Here is a 19,318-nt window from a genome sequence, read left to right on the forward strand (position 1 = left end):
ATAAAAGTATAAATTGAAAATGTATTTTGATAGGTATTATTATTACCTATTAATCATTTTTTTACAATTTAATACTGAATTATAAAAAAATATGATAGTTGGATCGAATAAATATATTTATAAAGAGTAATTAAATAGTTGAATTAGAGCCGAGATGGCCCAGTGGTTAGAACGCGTGCATCTTAACCGATGATTTCGGGTTCAAACCCAGGCAGGCACCACTGAATTTTCATATGCTTAATTTGTGTTTATAATTCATCTCGTGCTCGGCGGTGAAGGAAAATATCGTGAGGAAACCTGCATGTGTCTAATTTCAACGAAATTCTGCCACATATGTATTCCGCCAACCCGCATTGGAGCAGCGTGGTGGAATATGCTCCTAGCCTTCTCCTCATAGGGAGAGGAGGCCTTTAGCCCAGCAGTGGGAAATTTACAGGCTGCTAATGCTAAAATAGTTGAGAGTGAGAAAAAAAATGCACGCGCATAATAATATTGTTTCAATATCAAGTGAATACTTGACATGACATGACCCCATTAACCTCAAAAATACCATTTGTGTATACACTTTCTACGAATATTCACGTTGACTTCATATTCTATTGCAAATAATTTTAAGGTTACATTTCAACTACATTGTTAGAAATAACGCTGTGATTGTAAAACTCACTTTGTGTCGGTAACCTCGTAGCTATTGTCATGTTTAAAGGACTCAGTTTAGTTTCCCGTCTTTCAACTAAGCACATATGATTTTCACTTTTCGGTGGACTGTTACGTGTTCCACCCGCCTCGTCTCCGGAGGCCACGGTTTAATCACTTTACCAAAAACACAATTCAATTCTTTAAACGTGAAACTATCCCAAATACAATTTCGTAATACATATATTACTTGAGTATTTTTGTTAGTCCTAACTTATAAAATTATCAAATTTATAAAACACAATTAAAATGTCCAGAAGATCCGTTTGTAACACTAGAAGTACTTGTAAAGAGTTTGTGATTTTCATTAAAATTGACACTAGTGTTGTGACACCGACAGAATACCAAAGAGAAAAGTTATGGTTTTGGATAATAATTAATTACGATGACAGCACTTGTAAAGCTTTTTAAAGCAACGAATACGGCATCACACTCGAAGTAAACGCGCGAACACGCAACGACGATCTTTTAAATACTACGCGGATCGCGACTTAATGTGACTGCCGACTGGTGAAGAGTGAAGAGTGAAGACGAGCGAACTTGCAAACGAGAAGTGGGGATGTACGCTCGGAGGACGCTGCCGAACGGCCGCGACACCCGAGTGATACGAAACTCGAACGTTCACTATTTCTGAGAATTCATTCACTAACCAACAACAATTATCCAGTTATCTAGTCGTTTGCTTGCTATCTTCATTGTATTGTATTTGTACGTAGCGCACGATTCTGCGTAATCTTACATTCATGTCTATTCTACTCAATTCATTCTAGTTAATAATGAATAATAAAAATCTTAGGAAAAAGAAAATTTAGCATGCTTGTTTTTGTTAAGCAAAACTAAACATAACCTAACTTAATATTTATTATAAGACTGTGATTATAAGATAGAAACAATGACATCAATAATGACAATTATTTTAATTATAAGCTTATATTTAAAAAAAGGCTATTTTGACTTTATGAAACATTACAAAATCCAATACGTAGTTACAATATATAACATTGCAGATAAACAGTAAAAGTTAAGTGACTAGAAACTGAAAACTGAGAATTAACGTAGGGGAAAAAATGACCAAAAGTGACAGTAGGACCGACCGACAAAAAAGAGCGGCTTCGACCGAAATGCGTTAAGTAACGCGTGACCCGGTTACAAGTGGGTTCACTCCACTGTAACTGTGCGTGCAGCTCTAGTCACGAACGTTTCCATGAAATGCTATAACTTTTTACGAGTTCTATCAAAACCATCTTATGTCTATTATATATGCATAGAAATCAAAAAATAATTAACTAAATCACATAATTCCATATGTTAAATAGTTGTTTATCTATCATGGTTTTCAAAAATAAACTGTGTTTACATTAAGTTAATAATAAGGATATTAAAATGAAAATAAAACGCATTTAATTGGTTTAGATGTAAATCCCTTTTTAAATACCTATATAGATAGTTATTAAGATAGATTTACTTTAATATAGACTTTGTGCCCGCCTGGGAAAGATGAGTGAGCTAGTACAACAAATGGCAGAAGGGACATAACAACTCAGTTCCAACTCATTTGCAAGTCCACCTAGCTATGATATAAAAAATATATATATATATAACACGACATTGTACATTAAAAAAAATTACATAGAATCAGGATAACATTATACACTAAATTGTTGAATTTCGAATGCTATTGAACACGCAGGTGTTCAATCCACATTCGAAATTCGAACGTGCCATAGAGAGTGAGTTCCCCGTAGTGCGATTATATTTGGCGTTCTCAGAAACCCCTACCTGCGAGTAGCTTTCACAGCCATAAGCCATCTGCCGCTTGCGCAGTTGCACATTTGATACGCAGCTGCTCAATCTTTTATACAGAATACAGATTGATTCAATTTCTATATCATACATTTTAATACAATTCGCATTATATTATTTTGTTACAAAGGAAACTTTTCAAAAGTTTGGTAAGAGGCAGCTGATGATAAATAACAACTTATGTTCTATTCTTAAATTGCTCACCTACTATAAATACCTATAAATGTCGTGCAAACTATACGATGAGGTCATTAACGATTTGAAATCTTTAATGCTGATAATTTTAATATCTTGTTTTATATGGGAAACTTGGCAGAAAACCACATACCTATTACAAAAAATATCTTTCAATGCATATTTTCTGTTATCGTGTGATTTATAGCACAATATTAATACTAAACTAATACTAAAGGTAAAGAAAACTATAATAATGCCGATACCGATATACATATAGGTATATACATATCTTTTTTTTAATAAGAAACTATTAGTTTTATACGCGTCTTATATTTTTTTATTGTCAGGTGAAAGTTTTATTTTAACAAAAAAAATCGACATACATATTTTATTCGTTTTTTTTTAATCTTTATAATTAGAATGCCTTGTATATAGTTCGGTGAAATCACTTCACAATATAGAAACCATTGAACTGTAATCTCTAATATAAAACGATAAAAATATAATGAATTCTGCGAAAATGTATAAACGATTTATAGTACATTTAGTACGAGATCCATTATTTCCTTTCGATGTTATCGATTAAATAATATTAATTTTATTTGTGGCTGTGAAGGTGGTATTTGTTATTAATTTTTAACTAACGTCCCTACGAGTAAGGGATTTAAAATTTTTACTGTGTAAGAAAAAAAGTGTTACATATATTATATATTTTTTATATATAAAATTTATTATTTAGTTTTTTTTGTTAATACCAGTAAGAATATTTTGCCAATTTCCGTTCGCAAAACATAAGTGCACATTTAGAAGGTCACCGCGGTTCACAGAACTCGCCGCACTCCGATTTCAATTTCTCAGAGCATACCGTTGTTCTCGGTATGTACCTCTTTAACTTAGGGTCTGACGATGAGTATACACATTCTCAGAATTCATTCTGATAATGGTTCCGTATATCATGAGACGGAACTAGTGTATCGAGGAACTAGTAGCGTATTTTTAACTTAGTTATATAGAATGAGCATAATGTTTAGTATGCGAGTATTTATTGAGTTTAGCTTAAATATTATTTTCATTTGCGAAAATATACTTTGAGGTAATATTATATTTATAAATTGAAATTGTTTTAAAAATAATCTGTTAATGCCAATCAGTGCTGCACATAATAAAATAGCAAAACCTTAATTTTTAATACATTGTATTTTTTATTATTCATTCATACTACTGCAAAATTGTCCATGGTTCGATCACATTTTTATTTTATTTTACGAGGTTATCGATAGTTTTATTACCGTTTATACCTGACTTGCATTGTAAAGTTGGCTATTGGGTAGGTTTTAAAAAAATCCTATAAATTATGAAGGGCCGTACCCTTTATTCTATGAAACTAATTTAAATAACTTCCATCGAAATGTGTGACTAATTTAATTATACTAACAAAATGATTGTAAGCCTACATTACACAATAGCTGTTGATTCAATAACATTGCTTAGGTATGCTTCGCTGTCCGTGGTCATGATGATTTTGTACCATAATGAGTGCTTCTACGAACTCCATGTTCATGGCGTAAACAAGACGAGGTATTTGAACCGGTTGGAAAATACAAATAAACATGATATGCCTTTTATGGTGAATTTCTGATATTAATTGTGTAATTGCAGTAACATAAAGTCGCTTTTGTTTAAGTTACATAAAATAAGTATCACCATGAAGATATTTGAGAATAAGCAATAAAAAAAAGGTTTTTATTCATCGTATTTTTTTATATATAACAAGCAATGATTTAAAATTGATTGCAAAATAAATAAAAAAAACTTTTTTTTTTCAATAGCAATATTGCTTGAATTACTATAATGATTAGTGAATGTTATAATCTATTTGGTCGAAATTTAGCCTTGGATTAAATGGATTAATGGATAGCGATACTATTATATAATAATATACATAACAAAAAAATACTATGAACAATTTGATTTGTATCACGAAAATAATTGTAATTATTTAATTTTTTAATATTGAATAAATTACAACAATTAATAATTGAACTATCATATAATCATTACTTTTACTTTTGTATTTAATATATTTTTTTAATTTTACACCTTAAACTTAAAAGAAAAAAATATTAAAGCAGAAAATAACCACAGTCGTATTTTACCCAGGTATTCAAGAGGATACTACGTCTACATTGTCTCTGGCGACGCTTTACTTTGCATTGTTCCTAAGAATCATTCTCGATACTCGCCCTGAAATGACGACGTATTTCTAAGAATAACTTTTGTTACTATTATGTTTTTTAAAACTTTAGCCATTTTAAAGGTGTTAATTTCACGCATTTGAATACACGGAAAAATGATTAATAATACTTCGGTTAAGTATTGACAACCTGCCCGAGAATCGACAACAAAACTATTCGAGTGTTACTAATTCGAATATTTTACTCGTTCTACGAATTAATTAATATGATTTCATAACAATCACTCCAATAGGATTTTTCGAGGAAATGAAGAGTTCATTAAATAATAATAAGAAAAAACAGAATATGTATTGAATTTCTAGAAATATTTGCTTTCGTAATTATTGTATTTTTACATACATACATTTGTAAAATACAAACATATTTAATAAACAATATATAGTACGTGATATTAAAAAAAAGAAGACACGATCTGACAGATCCTCCGTTATCACGTTCATAAAGCAGGCGTTGTCAACGTATTGGAATCAAAAGTGGAATACGTAAAAAATTGTGGCTTTTATATAATAGCGAATTTGTTACAGCAAAATTAAGTCTGCTCAATTTATCTTTATCAGATAAATGTCCGCGCTAACTGGAATTATAATTATTGTTGTATAGGATAACGTATGATATTGTTATATCTCATTACCAATAATTCTACATATTGGAATCCATAATGAGTCACTAAAGTTTTTGTTACTTTTCAGATAACTGTATTGTATATTAGTCACCAACCCTAGTCATGTTTTAAAGAAATATGTATGTTAATTTATTAAAAAATCTCATCAATTTAGAGTGTTAAACGGAACTTCGTAATAAAATAAATCTTTATCTGATTGGATGAATTGACAAGAAAATTATAAATCTAAAATTAAAATGATGTCATTTCTATAGATCATCGAATTTTCTTTCTACATTTATAAAAATATGTTTTGATACGAATCTAACATTAAATAACCTATATACATATTAACATTATTGCATTTAAGCTTATATATATGAACCTGAAGAAATCATTAATTTGGAAACCATTTGTTTAATTAAAATGAAATAAAAATGCAATAATCTAACTTAGCGAAGGCATTAAATTGAATAAAATATTCCTTATAGTACCGTATCGTTGAATAGATTTCATATTTAGAATGTTATTAAATACCGTTCGAGCATAGCGCAATAATAAACATCTGAAGAATCTTATGCACTTGTAATATTAGTAAATAACGTGACGTAACCGTAAAGACAACGTATGAATAAAACTTGCTTATTATAATCGTGAGCGTGGTCCAACGACACGAGTCACGAGATCTTATGACCTCATCAATGATCATTAACATGCAACAAATAGCCTAATTGTGATTAATATTCGTGCGTTATTGAGTGTGTATACTATTCAGTCACTTATTAACAGTCGTAAACATCTTTAAATACGAATACCTAAAACTTACAATTAGTCAATTATATAAAACTTACATTTGTATATACTTATATACAACATTTTTCGTGAAGTGAAATTTATTTTGAAACGGTGTGAGTACAATTTAAATATTTGATTAAAATTTTAACATTTAAGTAAACTTAACCATATCAAATTTGAATTTCGAATACAAGAATGATGTCACTCTTTTTATATCGCTACAATACCTTGTTGTATTTTGGTATTAATTCGAAGTTATTGTGTACTGGGTAAAGGAATAGCTAAGTAATTATTCTACCAATGAAAACGTTGCTTTATATAAAGAATGCAATATGTTTTATAATTCAACAAAACAAATTATCACAACACGCTGTAGACTAATTATAAATAAATGTTAAGACACGAGTCACGACTCGGAGATCGCATGACTTCATCTGTGTAATATTATAATTAATTCGTTGAGGATCTCGTCTGTGTAATAGAAAAAAGGCAATATCGACTAAGTATAGAAAAACGTTGCCTATTGGATTTAACGTTTTTTTTTATCAAACATTTTAAATTATTAGCTTTTCTAGTATCGGGTTCCATTATAAGGCTTTCGTTTTTTTGCCAAATAAAGTAAATATTTCCCTAATGTAATTAACCTGTGTCGAAAATAATCAGCAAAGATTGTACTGACGTGTAGTTAAATATACAAACAAAACGAGTAATGATACACTACTTGGAAAGGTCGCGTCATGGCGTGTATGCGATTTCTCTTGAAGTGCCGCTCTACCGTTTTATACTTAAATCTGACTCACCTAGGGCGAAGGTTGGCCTTTGTTTTATTTTTAGAAGCTTGCTATAAACAGACATAAACTTTCTTGAAAATAGTTTCAGTTGCGTTTGCTTATTTATTTTTGTCTATAAATTAAATAAAACATTTATGATCTCATCTGTTTAGTTTCATACATTCACTTTTACTACGTAACTAACGGAGTTTGATTTAATTAAAATATGGATATTTTGTCCATCCTTTGCACGAATGATATTGACTCGTAAATTTTGAATCATTTCTTTTTATCGAAACGTGAATTAATCAGCATGCTTGTTATGGCGATTAATGACTGAGTCACTATTATCATATTATCGTAGTGAATATTGATAACAGTACGTAGACGGCGCCAGCTAAAAAAATGTCTTTAAAAAGTACTTTGAAACTGTTAAGCACGTCTGCGACGAAGGGGCTGAAGATATACTACTTCGGCAGTAATATATATTATAATATTCAGGAAGGTTTAATTTATGTGCCTAAACATCTACAGCAACAAAACGATATATGAAAAAGTTAATAAAATAATTAAAAATGAGCCTCACAGTAGTCGTACATGATGTGGAAACATCTTATCTCACCTTGGTAGTAACAACTACCACATTTATATCCTTTCGTAATATAAAGGTTGGTACAGACTCTAAGTCTCATTGGTCAAATCGAATAGCACACGCTTCTTCGACTTCCTGTACACACTTACTTCCCTTTTGATGACAATACTCCTACTAATTTAAAAAATAATAATAGATATGTTGAAAATTAAATGTTTAATAAATACATTGTAAAAAATAATCAAGAAAATATAACGGCTTTTTTTCGTAGATTACTTCGAATATATTTATGTTATTAGCCCGTAAATGTTTCACAGCTAAGCAAGGCCCCTCGCCTTTGAATGTTCTTTTACTGACTTGGTGGTTAGTCCACTACGATGCTAATATTCGACACACGAAGGAGTCCTCAGAATGTTTTCTGTGCCGCCATGGTTTTTAAACACAAATAAAATACATGAGAATTCGGAGATAAAACATATCAAAGAATTAATTTTGACATGCAGAATATTAAATGCCTGCACATCAGCGAATTAAGTACCTACTAGGCATAACTACAAAAAAATAACTAGTATTATTATAAAATAAATAAACACATTGACTTTGATTGGTTTTTTTATTATTAATTATTTTATTTAATAAAAGTCATGACACGCACTATGCATAATGTTTATTTTTTATTTCTCGAGTGTTTGTAAGTGTTACGTATAATTAAAACAACTTTAAATACCAATAGCTTGAAATAAATTATTTAAATAGTATTAAGAAACGATAATAAATTAATTATTATCTGTCTATGTGTACATTATATATTAATCGATTTGATTACAAATAATTAACCTGTAATCATTGCATCATTTCTTCTTTAGGAAAATTAAACAAACATTTCGGTAGTTATAAGTGCTGTGTTGTTTTTATCGATAACAATTTAAATATCACATCATAACTATATATTTTGTAACGATTAATGAGTTTTTAATAGATATTTCATAGATAATTCATTGCGCCTAACAGATGTATTGCTTAAGAACCATTAAGCAAAGATTGAACTTTATGGTAAACAGTTTGAGGCGTCTATACCTCTTTGGACGTGTTGATAGTTAAAATTGAATGTCACATTCAATTAAAAAAAGAAAAACAAATGTTTATATTGGTGAGTTGGACGCGCTTTTAATAATGAATAATGAGTTTTCATTTGCATTGTTTACAATTCATCTGGTGCTCGGTGCCGCAGGAAAACATCGTATGAAAACATACGAGTGTCGAATGAAAATTAAAACCATTTTACTGGTACAATATTAGTTAGTAATATTATCGAATTCTTAGACGGGTTTGCATAATTGTTGTAATATAATATTAATTAATTAATTATATGTATGGTCATATTAAAAATATATACTCAATAACCACATCATTTTATTCCATCTAATTAAAATGACAAATATTCAATTTCGATCGGTGATTCTATATTAATATGTACCTTTACAAAATTTTAAGAATATATTTTTTTATACAATTTCAAATCTAAGCTGGTAACGAACTCATGATAATATATGGTTAAAACTTGATCAAATATTAATAAACTGACTTGAAACAATTGAAGTGTAAGAATGGCCTAATAAGACACTTATAGGTTAATTCTTTTACCATCTGTGAATATGAAAAGATTCTATCTGATCAGAGTCTATGATCTATTCGTCTATCTCGTCATGTATGACTTTTGCATATGTTACATGTTATAACACGTAAATAGTAGTTACATCATCTTTAAATCCAAGCAACTTACCACTAACTAAGAAACAAATGAAGTCTAAATAATTTGAATACAGAATATTTAGATTTACATTTTTGTAAGGAAGCGTTTTTTCAGCGCGAGAAAAATTTAAATGTCGAATGCAATGTTTCTTATATTTAACATTTGAGTAAAACATTGAGGCACAAGAGTAATTTTTGTTACGTGCTAGTTATTGCTGTTTTTTCTAAAATTTCTTTAAGTAAATATTAATTCTGCTGTGTTTGTTGTATGTCTAACGATATCATAACATATCACCTATAGTAGGTATTCATGAAATATATTTTAGTTCCAACTCTGCACGTAACTAAATAAGTGTTATATCAAGCATTATTTCGTTCTTAGAATATTCAGATCTTCCGCGAATAATCATGTCGATATTAAAGTAATCTCGTGTTTGCGATAAAAAATCAACGTTTTTAACGGCGGCTATGGAAGGATTTCGTGGAAGGACGCCTAATAAAAGTTTGATCATCTGTCAATAAAAATGTAATTAGTTATCGGAATTTATCGATGTTCTCGTTATATCTATCTCACTCTTATTTCGGATTTAATTGGAATTATTTATGAAAATATTTTTAATAGAGATTATTTTTTATTTTTAATACAAGGTTAGATATACAGATACAGGATAGCTAAATGACTGAGGGTCTGATTTTTATTTACAATATAACTATATACATATAGTATATAACAAATTTTACATATTTATTATATCTAGTATTTGTAACAATTTTAAATGAATGTAGGTACTAATGAAATATTCATATATATAAGAAATAAAAAAGACTGTTGGCTCTTGGGATAAAACTACATTTTACCAACATTATAAAAATAAAAAACGTCGGTAATGAAAGTGCTTAATGTAAATAAAACCAGATATTATAGGTTTTATCAATTAATATTAAGCGTATATGATTAACAATCATATCGGTATTAAAGTAATAAGTATACCGGTCTATCAAAATTCCAGGCAGCGTGTTTAAAGCGATGTAATTAAGAACAAAGTCAGTTCCGACGAAACGAGCCAATCTGCTACTAATTGCTACTTTAAATGCAATAATTAACGAAATTATCGATAATTACAGGAAAATGTAATCAAGGGATATTATATTTAATTTAGCTAATTTCCTATTTATATTTTAATCGATATTCTTGATAACCGACTGCAAAAATATGTGAGCGTTATGTTTTTCATTGGTTGGTGGTTATTTATATATCTAAGGGGTTAGTTTAGGTATATTAAATATACCGGCGTACCCGCGGTTGCGCCATATAACAACTGAACACCACAGGGTTTTAGTCAATAGTCTAGTCAAGAGTCTGACATAACTTTCCGTTATCAAAAATCGATTCCTTTTAATCGATATCTTGTTTTCATCAATTAGTTTAATCTAAAATTAGACTAAAGTTTATATTTATTGTCCGTTAATCTAACAGTTTTTTTTTTAATATTTAGTCATAATAATAATAATAATTAATATAATAATCACAGCCTTTTTGACGTATTTACATAAACACGAGTCGTTTCGCACTACCGGGATTTGCTTTAGATTTTACATTCGATTAGTTGTTTTACCAAAATGTTCAGCCCGCTCTATCGGAACTATATTTCATAATATGAGATTATAGTTACTAATTGAGCATTCACAGAAGCAATATCCGAATATATAATTTCAATTTTTTATGTACGAGTACGCTGGAGCGAATAATAGCAATAAGCATGCATCGAAATATCCGTAAGTCGTTTCTTTTTACGAATGACTACATTTGGAATTTTGGAATGAAGTTAAAATCTTTTTCTGACATAAGTTATACTTAATGTGTAGAAATATAATCATTGCATTGTACATAAATCGGATACAAAGTCCAGCAATAGGACATGGACTGTTACTTTTATTTTGTCTAATTCATTCATTTATATTTTTTTATGTTATAAAGTTTTTAAAAGAAAAGAATAAGTCTTATGACATTGAGGTTTTTTTTAAAGAGTGAGTTTTTTTAAAGAGCAAAGGTTGGCGATTTGACGACCGTAAACTGTTTGGCTATTGTCTTTTCAAGTCTAAGGGTAACTAATATAGATAGTTTAAAAAAAATCTTCTTCTCTTACGGGACTTACCGCAAAAATATATGTTATCTTGTTTACGTTAAATATAATAACACAAACAAAACAAAATTAAGATATAGCTTGTCCGTCCCGAGAGTACGAGGAGGTAAATAAGAGTATTCTAAAATCTCATTAACTATCGAATATATCGAACTATTTGATTATATGCTATAACTTTTGGTCAGTTAAAATAAAAATATTAAAGTTATGTTACTACCTTTTGGTCTAATATTATAATATATACATATATGTATTTTATATACACGAAAAAAATCGTTTATTACATAAATGACCTGGATTCAACATGGCCATTATATAAAATGTTTAGATTAATGTATTAGAATCAACCAATCTATTCCACAAAGCGAATGATGATTGCTTTATAATTGGTTTCAGTATTTAATATAAGCGAAACAGTATCCTTTGTGTCATTCGTTGCACAGATTACAACATTTGAAAGTTGTTTATGAAATAGGCTTTATTTCATAAATACATATTACTATTGTGTTTGCATGGTTATACTTTTTACATAACTTGGAAAGCCTTTGACCTGCGCCTAGCGCACCCAAGTATCATTGATTTTAGCTCATACCCGCTATCGAATTGTACTGAAATTTGATATACGTTTTTAGATACGCAACAATAAAATGAGTTCTAAGATGGAAAACCTAAGTCGGAAAACATTTAGACCCATCGAGTATAACGTTGTTGGTTTCGTATACGTTTCTTTTAATCATTGTCTCTTAATAGAAAAATAAAACAAAACATTGAGAAAACATTAAAAGGTTATATTTTCTAAATTAACGTAACTCTTTAAATATATCTGAAGCGACTTTGCGATAAATAATACTTATAATTAATATTAGTATCAACATTCTTATATAACATCATGGTCCCAGGAAAATAATGTGTCAGAAAAATAAAAGGGGAGGGAGGCATGACTTTGACTATATCGTCGACGCTCCCTCCTCGTCTTAGTTACTTTTTCATATATATGTCATTCATATATATGAAAAAGTAACTAAGAGTAAGAAAGCTTTGCATATAAATAAGGGCATTTTGTGTTTTGTTGTGAGAGTATAATGAACAAGTTGAGCTAAATCTAAAGACCCCCGCCAAGCACGATGAAATATAAATACAAATTAAGCAAACGAGAACGTCGTGAGGAAGTCCGCCATTATGTCGTACAAAATTCTTTGAAATGTGTATAAGTCCATACTAGAGCGCAGTGGAATAAGTTCCAAAACGAGTGAACTTTACTTCGCTGGGGGACATTCAGGGATTATTATTTAACTTTTTATACAATGGTAGTCATTTTCCTTTTCGAAGCTACCCCAATATACAATTATAATCAAAATAAAATTCTTCGTTCGTTTCTTATTGTAAACTTTATAACAGTATATTTTGACTTAATTAGTTAAATTAAATATAAATTGAATATAAATATCAGATGCTTTATACAGAACCAATTTATTTTGTACTAAAGAAAAAACATATGTAGAAAAATGCCCGCATACAAAAAAATATATGATTGAAAATTTCGTAATTCTTTCATAATTTGTTCTCGTTGGAATGTTGGCTGTATATTATAAGCAAACTTTTTGAGTTTCAGAAAGATATATATTTTTATTGGCATCAAACATTTGACAAGTCGTGTAATTTTTATATCTACTATTATTGAACTAGTTCTACTCAAAAAATCTAAATTCCGAACCGGTAATAAGATGATAATTATATTCTTTTAAAATGGCGTGTCTAAAATTCTTATAAGACTTGAATAAATGATATTATCATTAAAATCAAAAACATAGGACAATCTTTTCCGTCTAACAGACAACCACAAATCTATCGATAGTCCTAACTGTTTAGAACATTTGATTATTTATTCAATCAAATTCGGGACATATTTTTCAAGCAAGATTAATTTTGAAACAGTTTTGTGTGAAAACAGATATAAATTAAATTAATTTCCTTAAATCTTGGACTTAGAAAACCGATCTAAATGATTTCCTACTTCAGTATTTGTAATAGTTTATTAAGCAGTAACCATTGGTATCAGGTTTATATTTTTATTTTTTTAATGTCAAAGCATTTAAAGAAATCCTATAAATGACTACTGGAATGCATTATATTATATTTGTGTTATTTATTGCCTATTAATAAACGATCGTTTTGATCGTAATTTCTTCGAGTTAGATCGCCCATTTCATCACACAGATGAAGATCATAAGGCTTTCAACTGCGTCGCTAACCAACATATACAAAAACACACTATGTATTTCAAACTGTGCTTCTGAAACATAACAGTTGTGAATAAAGCAAGGGATCAACAAAAAAACGAGTCATTATTCGCTTGAACACCCGCAATGTTCAAAGAGTCCGGCTGTCGGAAACGAGAAGAGAAATGGACGACGTTTAAACATTTCGCTAAGAATAGTAAATATTCTAGTTTTAAAATGGTTGAAAGTAAACAACAAAAAACAAAGCTATGATTTATCTTTTTGAATATAATTACTCAAAAAAGGAATTAGCTTAGGATTTTAAAAATGAATTAGAAGCTATCTATTAACAGTTTTAGCTTTGATAATAATCCATGCAGACGAGTATGAGCAATAATCGATTATTCATTAAATATTCGAAAGAAAAGAACATATTTGGGGGAGTAAATCAAGGTGTAATATAATATAATATATTAAAAGACAATATACATCTACATTGATTGCAATATAACTATGTATCTATCGCAATTGGATCAAATGATATAAATTAAAATATTGAACCTATTACGACACGAAAATAATTTCGTTCAAATTTCAAACGTGGATTCCTTTCTATTCCTGTTAAGCATTATTTATAAAATTGTATCAAACAAATCGTGCCATATATTGTTCAGAAGCAATATCTATCGCGACGATGCAATTTACTTTAAGATACGAAGATCTTTTAGAAACGATATTTATTTCATGAGAATTTAATATATATACAGCTAGCATTTTTATATAAGATATCTATGGAGTAGCAATTTCTAACAGAAAAATATCGTACCTTTGTTCCAGTTCCGATATCGATCACTTATAGTTAATATAATCCAAAGAGCAAAGTCGACATGCAAAGCTATTTGTTATTTACAGTAAAATTATAGAATCCTTTGTAACACAATATCTAAACGTCGGCGACAGTATCAATTACTTTGATTCTCAATGTTTATTAACAAAACATACCACATATATTGCTAGGAGTAAAGGTAGCAATGGACAATGAATTAACTTACTCAGTTGTAGGGCTTTGTGCGAGTACATGACATGACACTGGCTAAGCCAAAACGCGGAGGAAATGGTTTTAGCGGATTATGTCTGTCATAACACTATAACGTTACTTGGTAGTAGGGCTTTCTGCAAGCCCGCCAAACAGCAATACTTAGTATTTATGTATTTCTCTTTGAAGAATGTGTGAACACTACAGGCAAACCGGCATACTATCTTAGCTTAGGTAATGTGGTGTAATGGTTAATATTTCTTAGAGCGCCAATGTCTATAGGAGATGATGACTACTTAGGTGGCCCATGTAACAGAATGAATAAAAAAAAACCACATGAATTGAATAATAACACCCAATACCTATATTACTATCCAAAGTATTTGCCAGTGGCATGGAACGAAGACCTTCTTTCGTATGAGCAACTTTTGAACAGTATAATTATCATTTTTATATCTTCGTTCGATATGTTTCTTTGAAACACAATTACGAGCTTCTGCATTACACAACATTAAGCCCGCAAAAATAGTAGTTAGTGGGTGAACACACTTCTATTACTACCATATATAACGGGGCGAGATTACTTTGATTGTTGATTTGGATAATTAATGAATAGTTGGCAATAATGTTTGATGGCTGATTTACTTTTAAGAGCGGGTCACCCCGAATGGAGTTGTAAGTGTCATGGCAACGCGAGTCGTTATGTTTTGACAATATATATAATCCTTTGATATTATTATGATTCTTCCAAATGTCGGATCAATCCCCGAACCCAACTGTTCGGCATCCTGCTCCTCCGACATATATATATATATATGTATACCTATGGGCTGCTCTTGTCATCGAATTAAGTAAACATTTTACTTACAAATACCTATTGATATAAATAAATTATTGGAACGACGATCAATAAATAAACACATATAATAATATTTTTACAGTGTTGATACTGCTTATTGGAGTAAAGGTGGCAACGTGTAATCAATCTTCTCGTATGATTTCTCGTCTTTAAAAACATAGTATAAGTAGTAACAAACTCGCTTTCCGCCGTCTGTACGCTTAGATCTTTTAAACTACGCAACGGATTTTAATGTGGTTTACATCAATAAACAGACTCATTCAAGAGAAAGGTTTGTATGTATAATACGTGCATTATATAGTAGAGAAAATCCAAGAATTTCAACTTTCCTAGCCGGACAAAACATTTATGTATCTTTTATATTTGTTCTTCAATCTAAAAGTTGTATTCGACTCTTATTTTAACCGTGTGAAACCGGGATGGATAGGTAGTTAGCCATAAAATAAATATTCACGTATAACAAATTTTGTTCACGTGCGATACGAGTTTGAAAATAAAACACCTATTCATAAAGTGACACTATTCTCATTAAAATATATTCAAATAGCCTTCACGAAGTTCGTAATATAATAATACTACAATATCGCTCATTTGCTTTTATATTTTTCGCCGTATTGTAATTTTGGACAGACATTCCGAGCGTCAAATTGTTTTCGAACGTATAATTTTCTCGGAACAGATAAATAATTGATATTCGCGTCAAGAAGGTTTTTGTTTAATAACCAGTTGTACATATCAATTTATTGATAACCTATTTCAATTTACGTATGTAAATACATTATTGTTTTAATAATCCTTATGTAACAATACTGTTTTGTAGCAGTCTATATTTTAAATACTTATCAGTAAACAGTATGGAGCTAAAATTATATATATTTAGACCTGATTCTACCCGTCCGCTGATATTATAAGAATCCACTTTATCTTTTCGAGAGAGATGGAATAGCAATAATTTATATTGTTTGTGCGACAGTTATTAAGTTGATATATAATCATACAAATATTGAAACTGAAATTGTTAGGTCAAGATAAAATTAAAATATATGACATACTACTCATTGTTGGCTGTTTTTTGAATGAACAATTCCTTATCAAACTATATTAGCATTTTAAGTGGTTCAGATTGCTGACAAGAATGGATGTTTGACAATTTTTAACATATATCAATAAACGTTAAAATCGATTACACTTATCAATAAATCACGTGCAAAATATAACATCTGATACGAATTTTTTAAATTCAAACACCAGACTTTTGGGGCAACTCGTTAAGATATCTAGAATGAAAATAGCCGGCATATTAATAGCCGGCAGAAGTAAGCTTCCTGGAATTCGTAACTCTGGCACTTGTATATGTGTTTATACCGGTTGAAACTTCTACAGAAAACTAGTATTTCGATACAAAGTATGTACTAATATTTAAAAATATTAGAAAATCTTCAGGGGAATTTGAGTATCAATAGAATAAATTTAAATATAAGAGCAACGCTTTATTGAATACTTATTCGTAAATGTTATGGAAATAGTTTCTGTGCTTGACAAATATATGAATGTATTTGTCATGGTATAAAATGTTTACGTATGTGTTTTGACTTTGGATTGTCATTACGGTGTTTTCGGACTAAATTTTAAAAGAGCAAGTAGCATTTTCTTTAACTTTAATATATATATTAATATCCATTCAATAATGAAATAGTTTTAAATATGTTTCATTATTTGTTCAGTTGAAACGTTAAGCTATGGAGCGGGTAATAGTGCAAAAAAATCATAAAGATTTAACATTCCGTCTTAATTCCTCAGGGCTTCAAGAGGAAAATGTTATTTTCTAGCATTTTTGCAAATATTCAGCGTGGCCAGTAGTAGTAGTTATTTTTTTTTTAATTTCACGTTATATTTTATTTCTTACTTCCTTAATGTAAATAATTAATACTTCTGGCATATGTAAATTATATATGTAGTAAATATAGTATTGTTTCAATTTTTATGACAACTTTCCTTGGCATTTCATTTGATATTAAATGAAATGGCTTACCCAGATGGATGGTAGTGGTCAGAAATATCACAATTACTCACAAGTCGAGTTTATTCGCTTGCAGATAATATAATTAAGCAACTTAATAGGTTTGACATTTCATTGAAAACGACTTTGAGTTGGTTTTTACTTCTGCGAATCATTTAACAATAATTAAAGTAAAAAAACTGAGGTAAACAATTCATAAAAAAAAATTTTACTTATATTCTCTTATTTGTTTGAGTCGTTTTTATTCTAAGCCGTGTGTTGAATTTCTCATATTGCTGGTAACCCCATTTACTGCCAAATGAGATAGCCTCAATTTCTTCCTGGCCTTTGACACCAACCAGCGTAACGAGAATCAATTTCATCACACGTACGCTGTGGAATTCTTGTAACCGAGTAGAAAGCTAAGTACTCAGAAATTTGAATGCTTACCTGATATACCTGCAATACGCATAATAAGCATTAAAATTAACTAAAATAGAGCACGAAATTAACCCTCAGACGCATCTGAATGAGTTTTTAGTAATTCTTATTATAATAACATCGTTTAAGTAATTTTCGGAGAAAAAATCCTTTAAAATTGAGGTAGAACACGGTAAAGTAATTTTGTTTATATGCAATTTATACTTTTTAATCATCATTTCTCAAGGATGTAATTGTCCTTTTTATTTCCATCGCGTTTTTATACATTCATTAAAAAGCAAATGAAAGTAATTTGAACGTGGAATGGATCTTGTTTATACAAAACTAAACGCAAAATGGCGGTTACGTTGCCCTAAATCCAATGAGGATAGCCGGCAGACTGGCAATAAAAAGTCAAGTATAGTGTATGTATGCTGGAGTCAAAAGCACATTAAGAGTTCGGCAATGAACGTTCCGCTCCAATGTAAGAGTTTAGCCGAGCAACCTTCGCGTGTTCCGAGAACTTCGCCGACCGGTTGGTCGTTCGACGTTGCGCCGCGCTTCTCGGAAAGCCGTTCCGTGGCCCATTCGATTTTTAAATAAACGCGTTCCGTTATATTTTACCGGCATAGGTTCAGATTTATAGCCGGTCAATTAGATGTTGTAATCTGTAAATAAGAGTGACTATTTTTATCCCGCGCCCGCGCTTGTGAGTGAAAGGGGTTTCCTACTGTGAACTCGTTGAACGGGTTATTGGATTACAAATTTGCCTCCATTCACGTTTTTATTTCAGTTCTTGTACTAAAATTTCTCAACCGTAACGAGATTTGTAATTTTTTTCAATACAATCACGACAACCCACATAGTTCATAGTTTTAATAGTAAATATTTTATTTACCGTCCACGTAGTTTCTACGTCATGACGCCAAGAACGTAACGTGCAGACAGATTGACTGACCGTAAGGTGATACTCAACCTTCACCGTATCAAGTTACAACAGCTGACAATGATATTTTATTAAGTTATCTATTTCCAGTGTGGTCAAAATTTGACAAAAATCTGTTTTCTATTTGAGTAGATTTTTGTTAATATTGTAAAAATATAAAGAATTTTATGTAAAAAATAGAAGTATATTTTTAAATATTAAACCAACGGAACGAACTTGGAGAGGAAAATCGATCCCAACTTCCCAAGCATTCT

The 19,318-nt window shown here is 30.1% G+C and overlaps 1 protein-coding gene across 2 annotated transcripts in view; it reads right to left on the reverse strand.

The window, feature by feature from the left end:
- Nucleotides 1–19,318, reverse strand: part of LOC113396949 (suppressor of cytokine signaling 2-like) — a 32,676-nt gene that overhangs the window by 3,405 nt on the left and 9,953 nt on the right. The window contains exon 1 of one of the 2 annotated variants that reach the window (XM_026635039.2): nt 668–884. The exons of the other annotated variant lie outside the window; for it this stretch is intronic. Coding sequence (XP_026490824.1) covers nt 668–743 — 76 coding nt within the window. The 5' untranslated portion in view covers nt 744–884. Of the gene's footprint in view, nt 1–667; nt 885–19,318 lie in introns of those variants that run through there. 2 annotated transcript variants of the gene reach the window in all.

The sequence above is a fragment of the Vanessa tameamea genome, chromosome 9 (genome assembly GCF_037043105.1).
Source record: "Vanessa tameamea isolate UH-Manoa-2023 chromosome 9, ilVanTame1 primary haplotype, whole genome shotgun sequence".
NCBI classification, from domain to species: domain Eukaryota; kingdom Metazoa; phylum Arthropoda; class Insecta; order Lepidoptera; family Nymphalidae; genus Vanessa; species Vanessa tameamea.